The sequence below is a fragment of the Rhinolophus hipposideros genome (assembly GCF_964194185.1).
Source record: "Rhinolophus hipposideros genome assembly, chromosome: 3".
Taxonomy (NCBI): Eukaryota; Metazoa; Chordata; class Mammalia; order Chiroptera; family Rhinolophidae; genus Rhinolophus; species Rhinolophus hipposideros.
In genome coordinates this window covers 24,263,967-24,280,730 of record NC_138049.1, presented here as the reverse complement: position 1 = coordinate 24,280,730, position 16,764 = coordinate 24,263,967, and the positions used below count along the sequence as shown (strand labels likewise).

Below are 16,764 nucleotides of genomic sequence, written 5' to 3'. Positions count from 1 at the left end.
GTGGAGTCCTCCTTTCATTCCCTGTGACAGCTGGGGACGCTTGCCTGCATGGCTTTGTGTGGTCAGCCTTGGAGACAGGCCCACTGCCTGCCTGGAGCAAGCAAGCAAGCAAGCAAGCGAGCATGCTGAGATAGAACCAGGTGGCGTGGCGTGTACTCAGAAGCACAAAGCTGACTGTAAAACCATCTTGGGTGTTTGTCCAGGGTTGATATTTGTCCTTGTGTTCATGGAATAATCTTGTAATGAAGCATGTTTTCAGTCTACATATTTTATTTCAACTTCTTTCTGAATCTTAAAATAGTATTATATTCAATAGCTTTCCTTGTATAGGAAACTATTCTCCCCGGTGTCAAATAATTCGCAACCTGAGTTTGAGTTCCCAGCTCCTAAACAAAAATTAAGAATGCGTCCCCCAGGCCGTATTAATAGAAAAATAAATTGGGGGGTATAAAAGTCCCCCTTCTCTGAGCCTTGTATATTTCAGGAACAACATAGCTGATTTTATGCTTAATATAGGAATACTTTAACAAAATCGAGTCTTGCTACGCAACATGAACTGCTGTAGCAGATTTTTATGTAGCACGAGTTTACCTGGGGTGAAAGGGAAAGGAAGGGCAGTTAATTAAGCCAAATCTTTAGAAGAAACATAAGTCCTGAAGTTTTGAGAATCTCACCATGGAGTGCTCTTAGACCTAGAGCCTGAGAACCTTTTCAATGAAGAAACCAAAAGATTAATAATATTCTAATTCTTGCTAAATAACTGACAAATTCTTTTGCAACGAGGCCACAAAAAATCTAGGTGACTTCACTCATGTTCTCCTTTGGGGGGGAGCAGGAACAAAATGCAAGATTCAGGACAGAGGCTGGAGGCCACAAGTCTGACCTATAGACTGTACTTGTTACATTCTATTATTCTTCATACACATTCTATTATTATATATTCCTTGGGAAATAGAGGACTGAGCTGAGGGGCAACCATGGCGGTCACTCACTTAGCGACTACCTGCTGGGCTTCAGAGGAAGATTTCTTTTGAACAACAGAGTAAGATTTTTTTTTTAACTCTTCTCTAAACACTGACACCAGCTTTTCCTCATACCAAGCAATTCTCTGTGACACCAACTAGATGTCCTACAATTCAGTTCAATGCTGCCACTACCCAGAGTTAGCTCAGCCCCCACAGGTTAAGGGCTCAGTCCCCCAAGACTGTCCCCCACTTCAGATGCCAATTGCAAGTAGCTGGTATCCAGGTTATCCACAACTTCTGTCAGACTTGGCCAAAAATTGCAGGTTCTTGTGACCCCTCCTTGCCACACACACATCCCTTTGGATTTGATTATTTGCTGGAACAGCTCACAGAATTCAGGGAAACACGTACTTACATTTACCAGTGTATTATATAATAAAGGATATAATAAAGGATGCAGGTGACCACCCAAAGAGATACATAGGCAGAGGTCCAGAAGGGTCCCACGTGCAGGAACTTCTGTCCCCACGGAGTTGGGATGTGCCACCTTACTGACCTTCTTTCACCAACGCAGAAGTTCTCTGAAACCTGTAATTTGGGGATTTTTGTGGAGCTTCATCATGTAGGCATGATAGATTGTTAACTCGATTTCTAGCCCCTCTCTCCTCCTGGAGGATGGGGCGAAGGGCTGAAATTTCCAAGCTTCTAATCATAGCTCGGTGTTTCTGGTGACCAGCCTCTACCCAGGAGCCCTCCAGGGGTTGCTTCATTAGAACAAAAGATTCCCATCACTCAGGAAATTCCAAGGGATTTAAGATTTGGGATTGAAGGCCAAATATCAGATGTTCCTAGTGTTCTTATCACTTTGGAAATTACAAGGGTTTTAGGAACTATGGACAGAGAAATATATGTGTAAATATATATATGTATATATATTTACACATATATACATATACACACATATACATATATTCTATTATTTCACAGACCTGTACTTCGTTTTAGAACCATTAGTATTTGTATTATGTTGTTCAGTAAAGACTGGAGTACCTGCTACGTGGGCATGGCAGCTGTACTATGGGGACGTAAAGATAAAACACACTTCCTGCCTGTGAGAAGCTCACAGCCTCTTCTGGGAAGCAGTCATATAAATCAATAATCACAGTTCAGTAAGATAAATACTTTCATCGAGGCTACTTTAAAAAAAAAAAAGTCATTTAAACTGAACAGCCAGCTGAAAAGTGCAACTAAGAATGACTCCCGTTCCCCAAGTTACTTACCCAAAAGGAGAGCAGGTTAGATGTGGGGTACAGGAAAAAAGTAACGAATTCTATCTTTGGACATTTGGATGTGTTGAGTTTCTGTGAAATATTCAACTGGAGATGCATGTTAGAAATTTGAGATTTTCTCTTAGGGAGGGAATTGGGGGCCGAAAATAGAGATGCAGAATTATGAGTGTGCACATGGAAGATGTTTAAAACAGATGGGTCCTATTTTTTCTGTGAATTATAAGGTGGAATTATTTGCATGGCTCTTGGGGTCGGTTGGAACCTGAGCCCGGGTTACAGCCATGCTGGCTGTGTACTGCCCTCGGCTCTAGGGGGCGCCATTTGTATAGATGTAACAGTAGCCTCGGTTAAAAAAAACAAAAAGCTTTGGAACACTTGGCTGTGATCAACAAGTCAGGAAACAAATTTATTTTGAATTCCCACTTGGCTGTTTGAACATGAATTCGACCTGGTCTGTGTTTTTATACTGCAAGGTGTGTTAATCTAAACCAGGAGTTGGCAAACCGTGGCCCACAGGTCAAATCCGATCACTGATGGCTTTTATAAATATAGTTTTATTGGAATATAACCATGGTCATTTGTCTATGGCTGTTTTTGTGCGGCAGTGACAGCGTTGGGAAGTTGCAACAAAAACAGTATGACCTGCAAATCCTAAAGTATTCACTGTCTGGCTCTGTACAAAAAGTTTGCCAATTCCTGATCTAAAATATAAGAAATGTTTATCTTTTTTTAAGGGAAAACATGCCTCTTTGTCTGCTTCTGAATTGTAACTAAAGCTTAGTAATTATGTCTGTTTTCCCACAGGGGAGGGTGCTAGTTGCTGCAATTATAGACAATTAGAAACAATTACAGTACTGTGGAATGATTTTATTAAAAGTATTGAAATAGGTTCATTATATGAGAAGAAAAATAATTCACGACTACTGTTTACCTATAGAAAATCTAGACGCCCTCTACAGATCTGTTAAATCTCTAGATACGTACAAAAAAAAAAAAAAAGAAAGAAAGAAAGAAAGTCACTTCAATTCAATTACGTAGTCTCCATCCCCAAACCCCAGATGTTTAGAATCTTCCCAGAGTCTTCATTTATCATCACTCTTTAGTGCTGAGCACTGGCAGCAAATGAGGACCTTCTCCAAATAGAGACAGGCTTTGCACTTCATTCCAGCCCAGCACTCAGTTAACCTCCCCAGTCGTCCTCATCAGAGCTTTAGAAGTCACACCATCAATAGGAGGGGCCCAGGGGCATGAATTACTGTGTGCCAGGAACACTGAAAGTCAATGTTCAGCCACTGTCCGCCACTGAAAGTACTGTGGTGGAATAGGGAAAAAGTGTTCGCTGTTTAGTAAAAAGGGGAGCTACAAAAAAATGTCAACAAAATAAGACGCACAGTATAACCCCCTCTGTGTTTAACATGTGCACATGCAGGGGGCCAAAAATAACCAAAAAGACTGTTCTCAGGGTTGTACAATTTGGAGTAATTTTCGTTCTTTTTTTCTCCATTTTAGTAGACATTTGGTGAACTAATGTTGTGAATAAATAGGTCTTCTGTTGTACGGAAATAAACAAAGATGACTTTGTCTCTGTCTCCCCGTGCTGCCTGCCCCAGGGGAGGTGGACTGTAAAGAGATCGGAGACTGTGTCCCGGCACCAGGAGCCACGGCCCCAGACCTGTGCCTCCCTGCCCTGGGTTACCTCAGGCGCTGTTCTCAGGTACGCTGAGCCCCGGGCCCTGAAACCTGCCTCAGAAGAAGATGCTTGCAAAATATGTGTGGGTGTCTTTTACTGAAGCCCAAGGGAAACACTTTCTGCTGTCTCTGGGGAGGAGACTGGAGCTTAGATTCGGGGTATAGATATTGTCCCCATCCCTTCTACAAAGGAGAGGAAGAAAGTAATAAAAGTATACTAGAACACACAAGTGGACCCGGAGATCGCTGAAACTTCTCATTTATACTCAGATGAACTACTATAATCTGTGTCAGGCTGAGGGGAAAGGAGTCATGAGTTCATGGGAGGTCTTCCTGATATACCAAAATGTGGACGATGGGGGTGCAGACAGTGAAGAAAGACACAAACAAAGAGGGATCAAGTTCAGTCAAGACCTACAGATAAATCCAGTAAAACATCACCTAGCAGTGTGGACAGTGACCTTCATTGCACTAAATCCAGTAGTTCTCTGTCCTTACCCATGTCAAATGCCAATGGAGCAAAACCATTCCTCCCTCCCTGAAGCCCTTTCTCCTCTAGGTGTCAGTGATACCCTCTCTCGATAGTTTTTCTCCTGTGTTTTCAGGTTGTGTTTTAGGCCTCTCCTCATCCCTCACTGACAGCATTAAGCCCATGGCTTTAGAAAGAATACATGGCCCTGACTTGTTCCTCAGCTGCCTCCACAAGGCCACATGTGACACAACCTCAGCTCCCTGTCACCTCAGGTCCTTCCCTCTCACTCACTCTGCTGCAGCCACACTCACTTTTTGCCCCTCAAATACAACCCAGGGCCGTTGTTGTTCCCTCAGCCTGGAATTTTCCGTCCTCAGATCACTATGACTCTCCTTATTTCCCAGATCGCATCTGAAACCTCACCTGTCAGAGAGACCAGGGCTTAGGTATTTATCAACTCCCTGCCAACATTCCCCACACACCTTGGTTCCTCTCTGTAGTACCACCTGCCCGATTTTTTAAATATAACATTTAGGTCAGAAATTGTGCTTATTATTTGTGAAAGGATTATTGTCTGTAAGATCCACAGGACATGAATTTTGTCTACCTTGCTCGCAACTGTTTCCCTGGTTTCTAGAACAGCATGAGCACAGCAGGCACAATTTTAATTTGGATTTATAAGGATCCTTAGGAGTTTTGTTCCAGTAACAGAGATCCCTGGGGGTTAGACTCTAGCAGGGAGAAGGGAACAAAGAGCCCAGGGTGGTTTACTAGCTCTGCTTCTCATACTTTCATCTCTGACCGTGCCCACAGATTTTTCCATTTCCCCATTTTCCCTCTGTTTCTTTCATGTGGGTTCAGGTGAAGAGGAAATCAGAGTCTGGTATCCTATCTCAGTGATCCCCATAGAACACTTTTCTCCCACAGGCAAAAATTCTGGACATGTTTCATGGTACCCTTGGTAGGTTTATAAAAGTGTATAAAACTCATAGGCAATTGAGATGCTGAAAAAGTATCCATAGTGGTTTTTTCCTCTACCTTTGTGTTGCCACTGAATGCTATTTCTTCAGCTTCCTGAGATAGATGCCTCTTGTGAGTGACATTATGAAGCCAAATGACAAGCAACCAACTTGAAACTCTCATACAGTGGAAGCTTTTCTGGTTTTCTCTCCCCTTTCTATTACTGGTATATAATTTCATTGTTCTTGAACACCCAGAATGCAGCCTTTTCCAATATATAATTGAAATTTGTTATTTATGTAGTTATTGGCCAAAATCTACAAAATGCCCATGAAGCCAATATTCCTTAGTGGGCGACTTGCTAGCTTGCCTCGAAGACTTCAGGAGCAGTCGGCAAGCAGTGAGGATGGGATTGAGTCGGTCCTGTCTGATTTTGATGATGACACTGGTAAGTTTATTGATGGGACTGAACCAGGTTATTGTATGTTCTTGTTCCCAGAAGCGGAAGCCATGAATTAGATAGCTTATAGCTCATGAATGATCATCCATTTATGTTGTCATTGTTTATAATTCTAACAGAACAAGTCTACCTAAAGTTACCATGGACTCTCGAAATCAACATTTTACAACTGATATCTCCAAAGTCATTTTTTTTAAGTGGATGCCTCCATCTAAAACCAGTGCAGATTTGCAGATTCTACTAAATACAATTTCTAACGCCGAATTCTCTTGAATTTAGCAAATTGAAATGTGGTTGCATTGGTGCATTAGTACTTAAATTGGCTGGTAATTGTCTTTAATTCCTTCTAGGAAACATAATCATTATATAATTACTTCCTGCAGGACTATGTGGTTAAAGACTGGGGAAATTAAGCCTTTGCTGAAGAGAGAGTCTATTTGTGACTGGTGAAGCTGAAAGCTCATTAAAAGAATAATTTTAAAGAATGTGTTTAAACTTAGTTCCCATGTAATTTCCCGTGAATTGGAGTTCAGTCTAGTAACTTTGGCTAATTTTCAAATCGGTTAACTCATGCTCACACTTGCTGTCTTCTGTCTCAGATGACCCTGTCCTGTTTCTAAATGTAGAAATGGAAATGATATCCTTAAAGGGGTCTAAGGATATGGACATGGGTTGTTTCAAACTCTTGCAAAAGACTTCTTTAAATTTACTTTTGCATTTGTTTTACATTTTTTTCCTGTTTTCTTTTTCTTTTTTAATTAAATTTATTGGGGTGACATTGGTTAGTAAAATTCTATAGGTTTCAAGTGTACATTTCTATAATAGAATATACCATCTATATATCACATCGGGTGTGCACCAGCCAGAGTCGGTTCTCCTTCCACCACCATATATTTGATCACCTTTACCCTCTACCAGCCCCCTGCCCCTTTACCTTCTGGTAACCGCTGAACTGCTGTGTCTGAGTTTTTGTTTGTCTCGTTTGTTTGTTTCAGTTTTATATCCCACATGTAAGTGAAATCATATGGTTCTCAACTTTTTCTGACTTACTTTGCTTAGCTTGATAATCTCAAGATCCACCCATGTTGTCACAAATGGCAGTATTTCATCTTTTCTTATGGCAGAGTAGTATTCCATTGTATATATGCACCACATCTTCTTTATCCAGTCATCTATGGAAGGACACTTTGGTTGTTTCTATGTCTTGGTCACTGTGAATAATGTTGCAGTGAGCATAGGGGTACATATATCTTTATGGATAAATGTTTTCATATTTTGGGGGTAGATACCCAGAAGAGGGATTACTGGGTCATAAGGTAATTCTATTCTTAAGTTTTGAGGAAACTCCGTACTGTTTTCCATTGTGACTGCATCAACTTACATTCCCCCCAGCAGTGTATGAAGGGTCCTTTTTCTCCACAGCCTCTCCAACACTTGTTATTACTTGTTTTGTTAATAGCCATTCTAACAGGTGAGGTGGTGTCTCATTGTGGTTTTGATTTGCATTTCCCTCATAGCTAGTGAAGTTGAGCATTTTTTCATACATCTATTGGCTATTTGTTTGTCTTCTTGGAAGAAGTATCTGTTCATATCCTCTGCCCATTTTTAAATTAGGTTGTTTTTTGTTTTTGTGGAGTATTATGAGTTCTTTATATATTTTGGATATTAGCCCCTTATCAGAGGTGTTGTTTGCAAATATCTTCGCCCATTCGGTTGGTTGCTTCTTTGTTTTGTTTATGGTTTCTTTTGCTGTGCAGAAGTTTTGTATTTTGATATAGTCCCATTCATTTATTTTTGCTTTTACTTCCCTTGACTTTGAGGTCAAATTTATAAGATCCTCACTGAACCCAAGATCCATAAGTGTTTTATTTTTCCATTACAAATTTATTTATGGAGGTGGCTAGATTTACAGTTTTTCATAGAGATTGTAAACAGTACAACTTCACTAGTTCAGACTAGTTATGAGGAAGAATTATATGAAAGAATAATACCTAATGTAGACATTACATTTTAATGATTTAATTTTTACTTAGCATCTTATACCTCCAACCCAGACAATTATAACCAGAATTATAATGTTACTTATCTATAATACAGTCTTTAATATAGTTGTAAAGAGTTTGTGTATGTAACAGTGAGCATGCCCTTCCCATTTCTGCAAATCATGAATCCCAGTTTTTGCTTTCCAGGTCTGATAGAAGTCTGGATCATCCTACTGGAGCAGCTCACAGCAGCTGTGTCCAACTGTCCACGTCAGCACCAACCCCCTACCTTGGACTTACTCTTTGAGCTCCTGAGAGATGTTACCAAAACACCTGGTAACTATTTCTACGTCTATCTTTTGGGGGAGTTGTTACACATAACTTTTTTTCAGGAGGGTGTTTCTGTGACTGCCTACCTGTTTCACTGCTGTGACCCTAGACAGTATAATAGGTGCTCAATAAGTATTTGTTGGATGGCTATGATGCAGTGATGTTTAACATATGTCCTATTATTGTTTATAGGTCTTCCCACCAGTCCATTTACAAATAGTGTGTGGTGGCCAGTTAGTTGAATGTGTGGAGCCCCACAGTAATCTGACCAAGGCTGTGGTATCAGTGTCTCTGTGAGCCAGTTGACTTTGTTCTCGTCCATACTTACAACCTTCCACTTTAGCCAGAATCTCACAGGCTCTTGGCCCCAGAGCTGTCAGTTGGCCTCACTGTGTCTACCACTGACATAAACAAACCACTCGAATGCACATATATGCAGTATTAACACAGCAACATCTTGACTGCATAAAGGTCACAGGTGACTAGATTTTGTAAAAGACATTTAGTGACAGTACCCTGATAGTACAGGAAAAAAAATGGTCCGTGGGAATTTATTTCTTGTTCTGAATTAATCAAGGTTGACATACACACTTACTTCCCAAGATTAAAGACGTTTTTTATAGAGATTCTGGTTTTTATCAGCAGACTCAGAACCACTAATAAAACCACTCGTTAATTCCATAGTCATAGTATAAGAGGTGTTTTGTATTCAACATGAAGACTTGATAATTTATACTATTTTAAGATCCATTGCAAAGTTTATATCAGAATTTTTTTCAGGAAAACTATCATAGCTACTCCAACATGTTAAAGAGTTAAAAGTTTTTCATCTAAGAATAAACGGGTATTTTATAGAATTAGTTATATGCCATTATTTCTAAATCTGTTTTATCGGTCAGTACCATTTTCTGCTTTCACATTGAGTGCTACTAAGTACGTGAAGAGAATTTAAACAAATAATTCTATGCCTAGAAATCAATCATCGAAGGAAATTAACAGTAATGAAGACCAAAAAATGTATAAATAATGTTTCCTGAAGCATCTTGAACACCAGAAAAATTAGAAACACCCTAATGGGTTAAGTAAATTATGATAAAAGCATATGTATATTCTACAGACATTAAAATGAGTATTTGTGAGAAATATTTAATGATATGAATAATTGTTTATAAAATATATAGTATTCAGTACAATTCAACTTAATGAAATTTCATATACATTTATAACAACACATGCATATATTCAAAAAGCACTAGAAGGAAATACATCAAAATATAATTTTTTTCTTTGTATTCTCATGTATATTCTGTTTGTTATAAAAAGAATGCCTTGCGTTTGTAATCAGAATTTTAAAAATCTATCAACATTTTCACAAAGATTTTCATTATGGCATTGTGTACAAATGAAAATATGGAAACATTTAAATGTCCATCAGTAAGGGAATAAGTAAGTAAACTATTGCACATACATACTATAGAATAGTATGTGGCAATAAAAATGAGAAATATCTGACTTTGCTGACACAGAATGATCTCTAGCACACATTGTTAAGGGTGAAAAAATCAGTATGTAGACCAAGGTTTACATTATTCATATAAAAATAAAAACAAACAAAACTATATTTCTCTGTTTCATATAAATATACGTACGTTTTAAGGGTACTTTCTCCATTTCCTATAAATATATGTACTTACGTTTTAAGGGTATTATATGCATATAGGTTTCTGTTTACTTCGGGGGACTAAGTAGTTGATCAAGTAATAATTAAACTTTATCAGTATTATTTGGAGTTTTATGAGTTTATTCATGATTATTTGCATAAGTAAAATCATGCAGAATCAAAAGAGAAAAATGTCATCAAAGACCTCTGTTCCCCAATCAGCAATAAATTCTCTTCCCTTGCACCTTCTCAGAGAACAAGCAGCTCCTTTAAAAGAGATCAGTAATGCCAAGAGATGGTGAAGAACTTCCCTCTTATTACAGGAGAGTTGCTGAGATCACAGTTCTGATGCTGACTTTTCTTTTTCAGGACCAGGGTTTGGCATCTATGCAGTTGTTCATCTTCTCCTTCCTGTGATGTCCCTTTGGCTCCGACGTAGCCATAAAGACCATTCTTACTGGGATGTGGCCTCTGCTAATTTCAAGCATGCCATTGGTCTGTCCTGTGAGCTGGTGGTGGAGCACATTCAAAGCTTCATACACTCAGGTATCTACAGCGCCCAAGCAGTTAGTGCTGAGTATTTCCTTAGTAGGCAGCATCATTGTCTAAAAGTGCTTAGTAAGAAACTAATGCAAATACCAATGCATGATTTTTGTCCTAGGAATTACTAAAATAGAATTACACGGTCAATGCCAGTCTTTTAATAGTAGATTGTCAAAAAGAAAATTGGTACCCATTGGTCCTGTACAAAATTATCAAACAGAATACTAAAAATACATGTGTGGCTAAAAATAAAATACCTAATAAGGTCTAGGATACTTGTGTGTTAAGAGAGGGGAAGCAAGTTCAAGTACATAAGAAGAAAAAGAATTATCCCTATAGCATAGGAGTGAGGGAGAGGGTGTACCCTATTGTCCTGCTTCATCTGAGGAGGTTAAGTGGAGGAGGCAAGGCTTTAGAAAAGATGTAAATTACGGGCAAGAAGTTGCTTAACAGGTTAGGGGTGAAGAGAAGGCTCTTAACATATGTGGCAGTTTGAAAAAGATTTGAAAGTGTGAGGTGGGCAGGATGAAGTTGGCAGATGGACAGGGAGCTAGAGGCAGGGGAAATATGTCAGCTGTGGTATCGGTGGAGCAACATTTATGAAATATAGATTCTTGCTCATGATTCTTGCCATGGGAAGATCTGGAAATCTGAGAGCAGAGGAAATACTGTTGCTAGCTCTAGAGGTTACAAAGAAATGGGAAAGGCATGCAGAAGTATACAGAAAGAGGTGAGGTAAGAGGCTCCCTTGTTGGAGGGGTTAGAGATACTAAAGAGAAGGGAGAGTCGAAAAGAGATAAGAAATGTGCTTCTACTAAGCTTAGTAAGGAAAATGTGTCCTGCCAAAAAAAATAAAGAAAGAAAAGCAAAAACTAATTGAGAAAGGAAAGTGGGTGTTTCTACTGGTAGGCGATAACTGTATCCCTAGAGGTAGTTGTTCTGGGCCAGGTCATTGCTTTACATGGCATGGGACCCTGGAGGATTCCACTGAAAACTGGTCCTTTGGTATCACAAGGAGTTTGAGGAAAAGAATGCTGACGTATTTCTTGAGTGGGGCAAACAGAATGTGATTGTTGGAAGTGTTATTCTTTTTAATCTGTAGCTAGTGTGCAGACTGAAGATTGAAAGATTCAAAAAGTAGTAGGACAAGAGACATTTTGTTTTCCAAGAGCATTTAATTCAATATAATTCGACTATCATCAGTAAGGAAAGTATGTTTTATTCCACCCAACCCCCACTTTTTTTAAGAATTAAAATTTTTTACTAGCAAGTATTCAGGCTACATAATATCACGTGTTCTATTCTGCTTAAGTAGATAAATTATATGCTTAACTTTGAAAAATGTATATCAACACATAAAAGTGAACCACATATTTCATCTTAATATGTCTAGAAATGGATATTATATATATTTTTATCACTCAGACTTTCCTCTTTTGCCATAGATGTCCTTTCAACCCATTCCTTTGCAGTAGCATTGAGTGAAGTCTTGATTTTGCTTTTTCCTGTAGACATCAGGTATGAGAGCATGATCAACACTATGCTAAAGGACCTCTTCGAGTTACTGGTAGCGTGTGTGGCCAAGCCCACAGAAACCATCTCCAGAGTGGGCTGTTCCTGTATTAGGTGAGAAAAACATTCCTTGGCTCTCTACAAAATGGGAGTTTTTATTATGCAATCCAAGGGAATTAAATTACCCTTTGTGGTAGCAATCTGCTTTTTAGATTGTTTACTTAGAAGTAAAAATGACTTTTGTAAGTAAAAATGACTATATGCTAACAATAGTTCTTCATTTCAGTGTTCAGTCAGCAAATATTTACTACATAAGCATTACACTCTGTGGCATAGATAGTGAGGTAAGCCAAGGTCCCTACCCTCAAAAAGCTTATAGCCTATTCTACAGGACATAACAGAGAGTCATGTGAAAAATGATAATAGTAAAGAGTAACCGTAAATGCCAAGTAAGGACAGGAGGGGGTAGGGTGTCAGCAGGGCTTTGTGTAGTAGTGACACTTGGTCAGGTCCCCCAGAGTGTGCAAGTTTTTGATAAATGGAGACTGCGTAAGCAGGAGAACAGCATAAACAAATGCACAGAGATTATAGGAACTATAAGTGACAAGAGGAGTTTTTGTTGTTTTGTTATTTGTAGAGGAATAGTGGACAATGGGGCTAGAATGGAAGAATTAGTACAGAGTATATACAGTCTTGCATGCAATCATAAATTTAAACATTGGCCTATTTGTAATGGGGATCCATTGATATTTTTTTATTAAAATGGTCTAGGAAGCAGTTTTATAGGAAGACAATGCCTGAAGTCAAGAGTGGTAAGAGGCAGGGAGACTTGTAAGGAAACTCTGGAAAAAAATCTATGTATGTGTCTGTATGGGTCTAAATTTTGTGGCAATAAAAATGTGTGAATCAAAGACTTGTTTCCTTGCTTCTTTTGGCAGGTACGTCCTCGTGACAGCGGGCCCTGTGTTCACTGAAGAAATGTGGAGGCTGGCCTGCTGCGCACTGCAGGATGCATTCTCCGCCACACTCAAGCCAGTGAAGGTAAATTGATCAGAGGAGACAAAGCCAGAGCAGGTTCCAGTCTTCCTTAGCTCCCTCTTGCCTCGTCGATTTGGCCACCTGGATCCTGCCTTATTCCTCCTAGCAGGCCGGCTCACTTAAAATCTTGCGGCGGGTAAAGAAGTTGCTGGATCAGTACTTTTGTCACAGACGCAGTGACAAGGTCCGATCCAAGACGAGGCCTGGAGCCGTGAACCCAGATGCCCCCAGTAACGACTGCTGTGTTTCTCCCTAGGATCTGCTGAACTGCTTCCACAGCAGCACCGAGGGCTTCAGTGGGGAAGGCTGCCAGGTGAGGGTGGCGGCCCCCTCTTCCTCCCCCAGTGCTGAAGCCGAGTACTGGCGCATCCGAGCTATGGCTCAGCAGGTAAGGGCTGGTTGACTTACTGCTGGAACCCTCCATCACCAAACAGCCTGGCAGAGTATGGAGTAGTATGGCCCCATAAGTAGTCCTGACAGCAGAAATCCTAATTAACTGCTTATTCTTGTGGTGGATAGAATATGATACCAAACAGATGTCACAATCAGAGAAGATCTTCTACTAGCCCCTCTTTAATTACTTTTAATAAATAATAAACATCAGTACCTAGTCTTTGGAGTGTAATAAACTGTCACGTGGTAGCAGTAGCAGTGTGATTAGGGTCGACAGCTAACATTTATTGAGTATTTGCTCTTCTGTTCCATTAATATGTTCACATATTAATTCATTTAATTCTCTCAACAAACATACCAGGTGGGAAACCATTATCAACCTCATTGTATAGGGGAGAAAATGAGTAGAGAGAGTAAGCAATTTGCCATGGCTGTCCAGCTAATCCTTGTGGAGTCTGGTCAAAGATGGTCAAGCGCTGAATTGTACCTTTGTGCACCCATGCAGGTGTTTATGTTGGATACCCAGTGCTCACCAAAGACTCCAAACAACTTTGATCATGCTCAGTCCTGTCAGCTCATTATTGAGCTGCCTCCTGATGAGAAGCCGAATGGACACACCAAGAAAAGGTAAGCAGCTACGCTTAAACACATAGAGAGCTTTTAAAGAGGAAAGTTCATTTATTTCCAGTTCTTGGTCATTGTAATCTAAGCTTTTGACAAGAATACTGAAAACATTTGTAGAGTTATTTAGCAAAGGTTTTCATAGAAAATTGTTATTCTGTTAACCATATTTCCCACATTTCATAGATATTAGTTTGTAGTGCTGCCATAACAAAGTACCATAGACTGCATGGCTTACACAACAGACATTTATTTTCTCACAGTTCTGGAGGCTAGAAGATTTAGACTGAGGTGTCAGGAGGCTTGGTTTCTTCTGAGACTTCTGTCCTTGGCTTCTCCCTATGTCTTCATGTGATCTTTTCTCTGTACCTGTCTGTGTCCTCATCTCCTCTTTTTATAAGGGTACCAGTCATATTGAATTAGGGTCCACCCTAAAGACCTCATCTTAACCTAATTATTTCTTTAAAGACCTTTCTCCAAAGATAGTGACATTCTAAGGTGCTGTGAGTTAGGATTCAATATTTGAATTTGGTGGTGGGGGGGGGGGCGGTGGGGGTGGTGGGTGCTACACAATTCAATGTGTCTATAGCATCATATATCCTATTATAACATTTTTAAAATAATTATAATTTGATCTGTGATTCATAATGTTTCAGTGAGAAATACATAAACTTCTCATGAGCAATACCACTGTCAGGAGACATAAAAATCTGTGTCCTGCTACAGAAACTTGTTCTTTTGAAATACAGGCATACCTCAGAGATTTTGCAAGTTTGGTTTCAGACCCCCACCGCAATAAAGCAAGTCATAATCTTTTTGTGGGTGGAGGGTATTGCCTTCAATTTGTAAATAAATGCATCTGTGAATGCAATAAAATGAGGTACGCCTGTACTATCATCCTGCTTAAAACTACTGTTTCTAAACTTGAAGACAATTTCTGAAGACTTAACATTTTTAAACTTCTAATACACCAATAGTAATGATGATAAATATGAGAGCACTATAGCTGAAGTACAGGGGCCAGGTATTTTCACTCCCATTTATCTATGATGAAACATTCAGAGAGACTGAGCCAATTATCCAGTTATCCACATAACTGCGGCATGGTGGAGTCAGCATCAAAACCATTCCTATTTTAAGGACAGTGTGTGATTTTTCTAAATGTCAGCTGATTAGTAGAGCAGTTTGGTACAACCATTTTGGTGAAATTTGCAGATACAAATTTTTTAGTCAAGTGTGTGGTATATACACTTGTGGAAGGTTCAAGAGTTATAAAGAATGAATAAAAACTAAAATAACTATGAACCTGTCACTCACCTTCAGAAGTAGAACTACGAATTTCCCACGTACTCCTCCCCAATTCCCACCGTGTTTCCCTCCACTGCCAGTCACTTGTTTTTTAAAGTACTGGTCATTTTAATCTATATTAGGTACCAAATATTGTACTCCTTTTCACATCTTTAAAGCATTGCTCTATTTCACAATTTCAGTTCTTTTCCTACCTATTATTCAAGGATCAGCTGTACCCTAAACGATGAATCTGTTTATCTCTGATACTGGCATGAGTGTGTTGTAAGTCAGACACTTGTTATATAGTTTAGTCTCAATTATCCAATCTGGAGACGTGTTGTCCTTTACACTTTGCATCAGGAAGGGAAGGTGTAAGTTTCACCACTTTGTAGCTTCACCACCTTCTTAAAAGGTGTGTTCAGAACAAGGTTGAAATACTTGGGTACCACAAATTCAGATCTTGGCTCCTATAAGCATAGATGATTAAGAGTTACTTATCTATAAAGTTATTTTACTTTTGGGAATCTTTCTGAAATTTTTATCTCTTTATGATTTCTTTCGTATGGCTTCATTGTCCACTCCATTTTCTTACTGCTGCATCATTTAGCTTGAACCTAAAGGAAGGATATTGTTTGTCCTTTCTCACAGGCACAGTTAGCAATTTTATATCCTAAAGCATCAAAGTGAATGTCTTAATTGATAAAGATACTCCATGATGCAAATATGGCCATGCATCAGCCCTCTTTTTAAATGTTTTCTAGTAAAGGGCTTTCCATTTCTCAGAGATGGTAATAGAAAATATCCTGTGGTCTATGGTGTTTATATCTTTAGAAGGCTGACCAAACTCACCCTTCTGGTTGTGCTTCCTGCTTCAGGAATCCAGGCTGCCAGAGGAGTGGGGTTGAAGTGTCAGAGCCATTTTCCAAGGAGAGCATTTCCTCCAGGCAGTGGTCTGTTCAGGCGCCTGCATGGAGAACCAGTCTGTTTTGTTATTTGGTTTGTTTTGGAGATCTACTGAGCACTACTTACACCAGACATGTTCCTAGGCCCTGGTGACAGGAAGATGAGTAAGATATTTCCCTGGTCCATGAGGACGTTACAGTGTCGTGGGGAAGATAGGGACTCGAAGGATTTCCCTTCGTAGTTAGGCTCTTACATTTGTAGACATGAAGCACTAAACCACCTTAGTGCCTGTTAGAGCCCTCTTCTTCAGAAAAATGCATATTCAGTGTTCCAAATACCTTAAGTAACTTATGAAAAATTAAGTAAGAGCTGAGGAGAGCTGGGGGAATGGGGAATTGTTGTTTAATGGGGACAGAGTTTCTATTTGGGATGATGAAAAAAGTTCTAGAAATAGGGGTGACAGTTAGCCAACATTGTGTATGTACTTAATGCCACTGAATTGTACCTTTTAAATGGTTAAAATAAGTAAGTTTATTTTTTTGTGGTAAAATATACATAAGACATAAAATTATTAAGTGATTTGTTAGCATAGGTTACTGTTTGTGAATAACAGTTCTTTGCTACTTCCTCATTCTATTTTTGCTGAGCATACTGTTT

General features: G+C 39.3%; 1 protein-coding gene across 3 annotated transcripts in view; it reads left to right on the top strand.

Annotated features, from left to right (window-relative positions):
• Positions 1 to 16,764, top strand: part of ARFGEF3 (ARFGEF family member 3) — a 153,476-nt gene that overhangs the window by 126,119 nt on the left and 10,593 nt on the right. For all 3 annotated transcript variants that reach the window (XM_081045116.1, XM_081045115.1, XM_081045117.1), the window contains 8 exons: positions 3,865 to 3,968; positions 5,679 to 5,823; positions 8,025 to 8,153; positions 10,177 to 10,353; positions 11,862 to 11,976; positions 12,801 to 12,903; positions 13,157 to 13,288; positions 13,799 to 13,920. In XM_081045116.1, the coding sequence (XP_080901242.1) occupies positions 3,865 to 3,968; positions 5,679 to 5,823; positions 8,025 to 8,153; positions 10,177 to 10,353; positions 11,862 to 11,976; positions 12,801 to 12,903; positions 13,157 to 13,288; positions 13,799 to 13,920 (1,027 nt within the window). The remainder of the gene's footprint in view (positions 1 to 3,864; positions 3,969 to 5,678; positions 5,824 to 8,024; positions 8,154 to 10,176; positions 10,354 to 11,861; positions 11,977 to 12,800; positions 12,904 to 13,156; positions 13,289 to 13,798; positions 13,921 to 16,764) is intronic.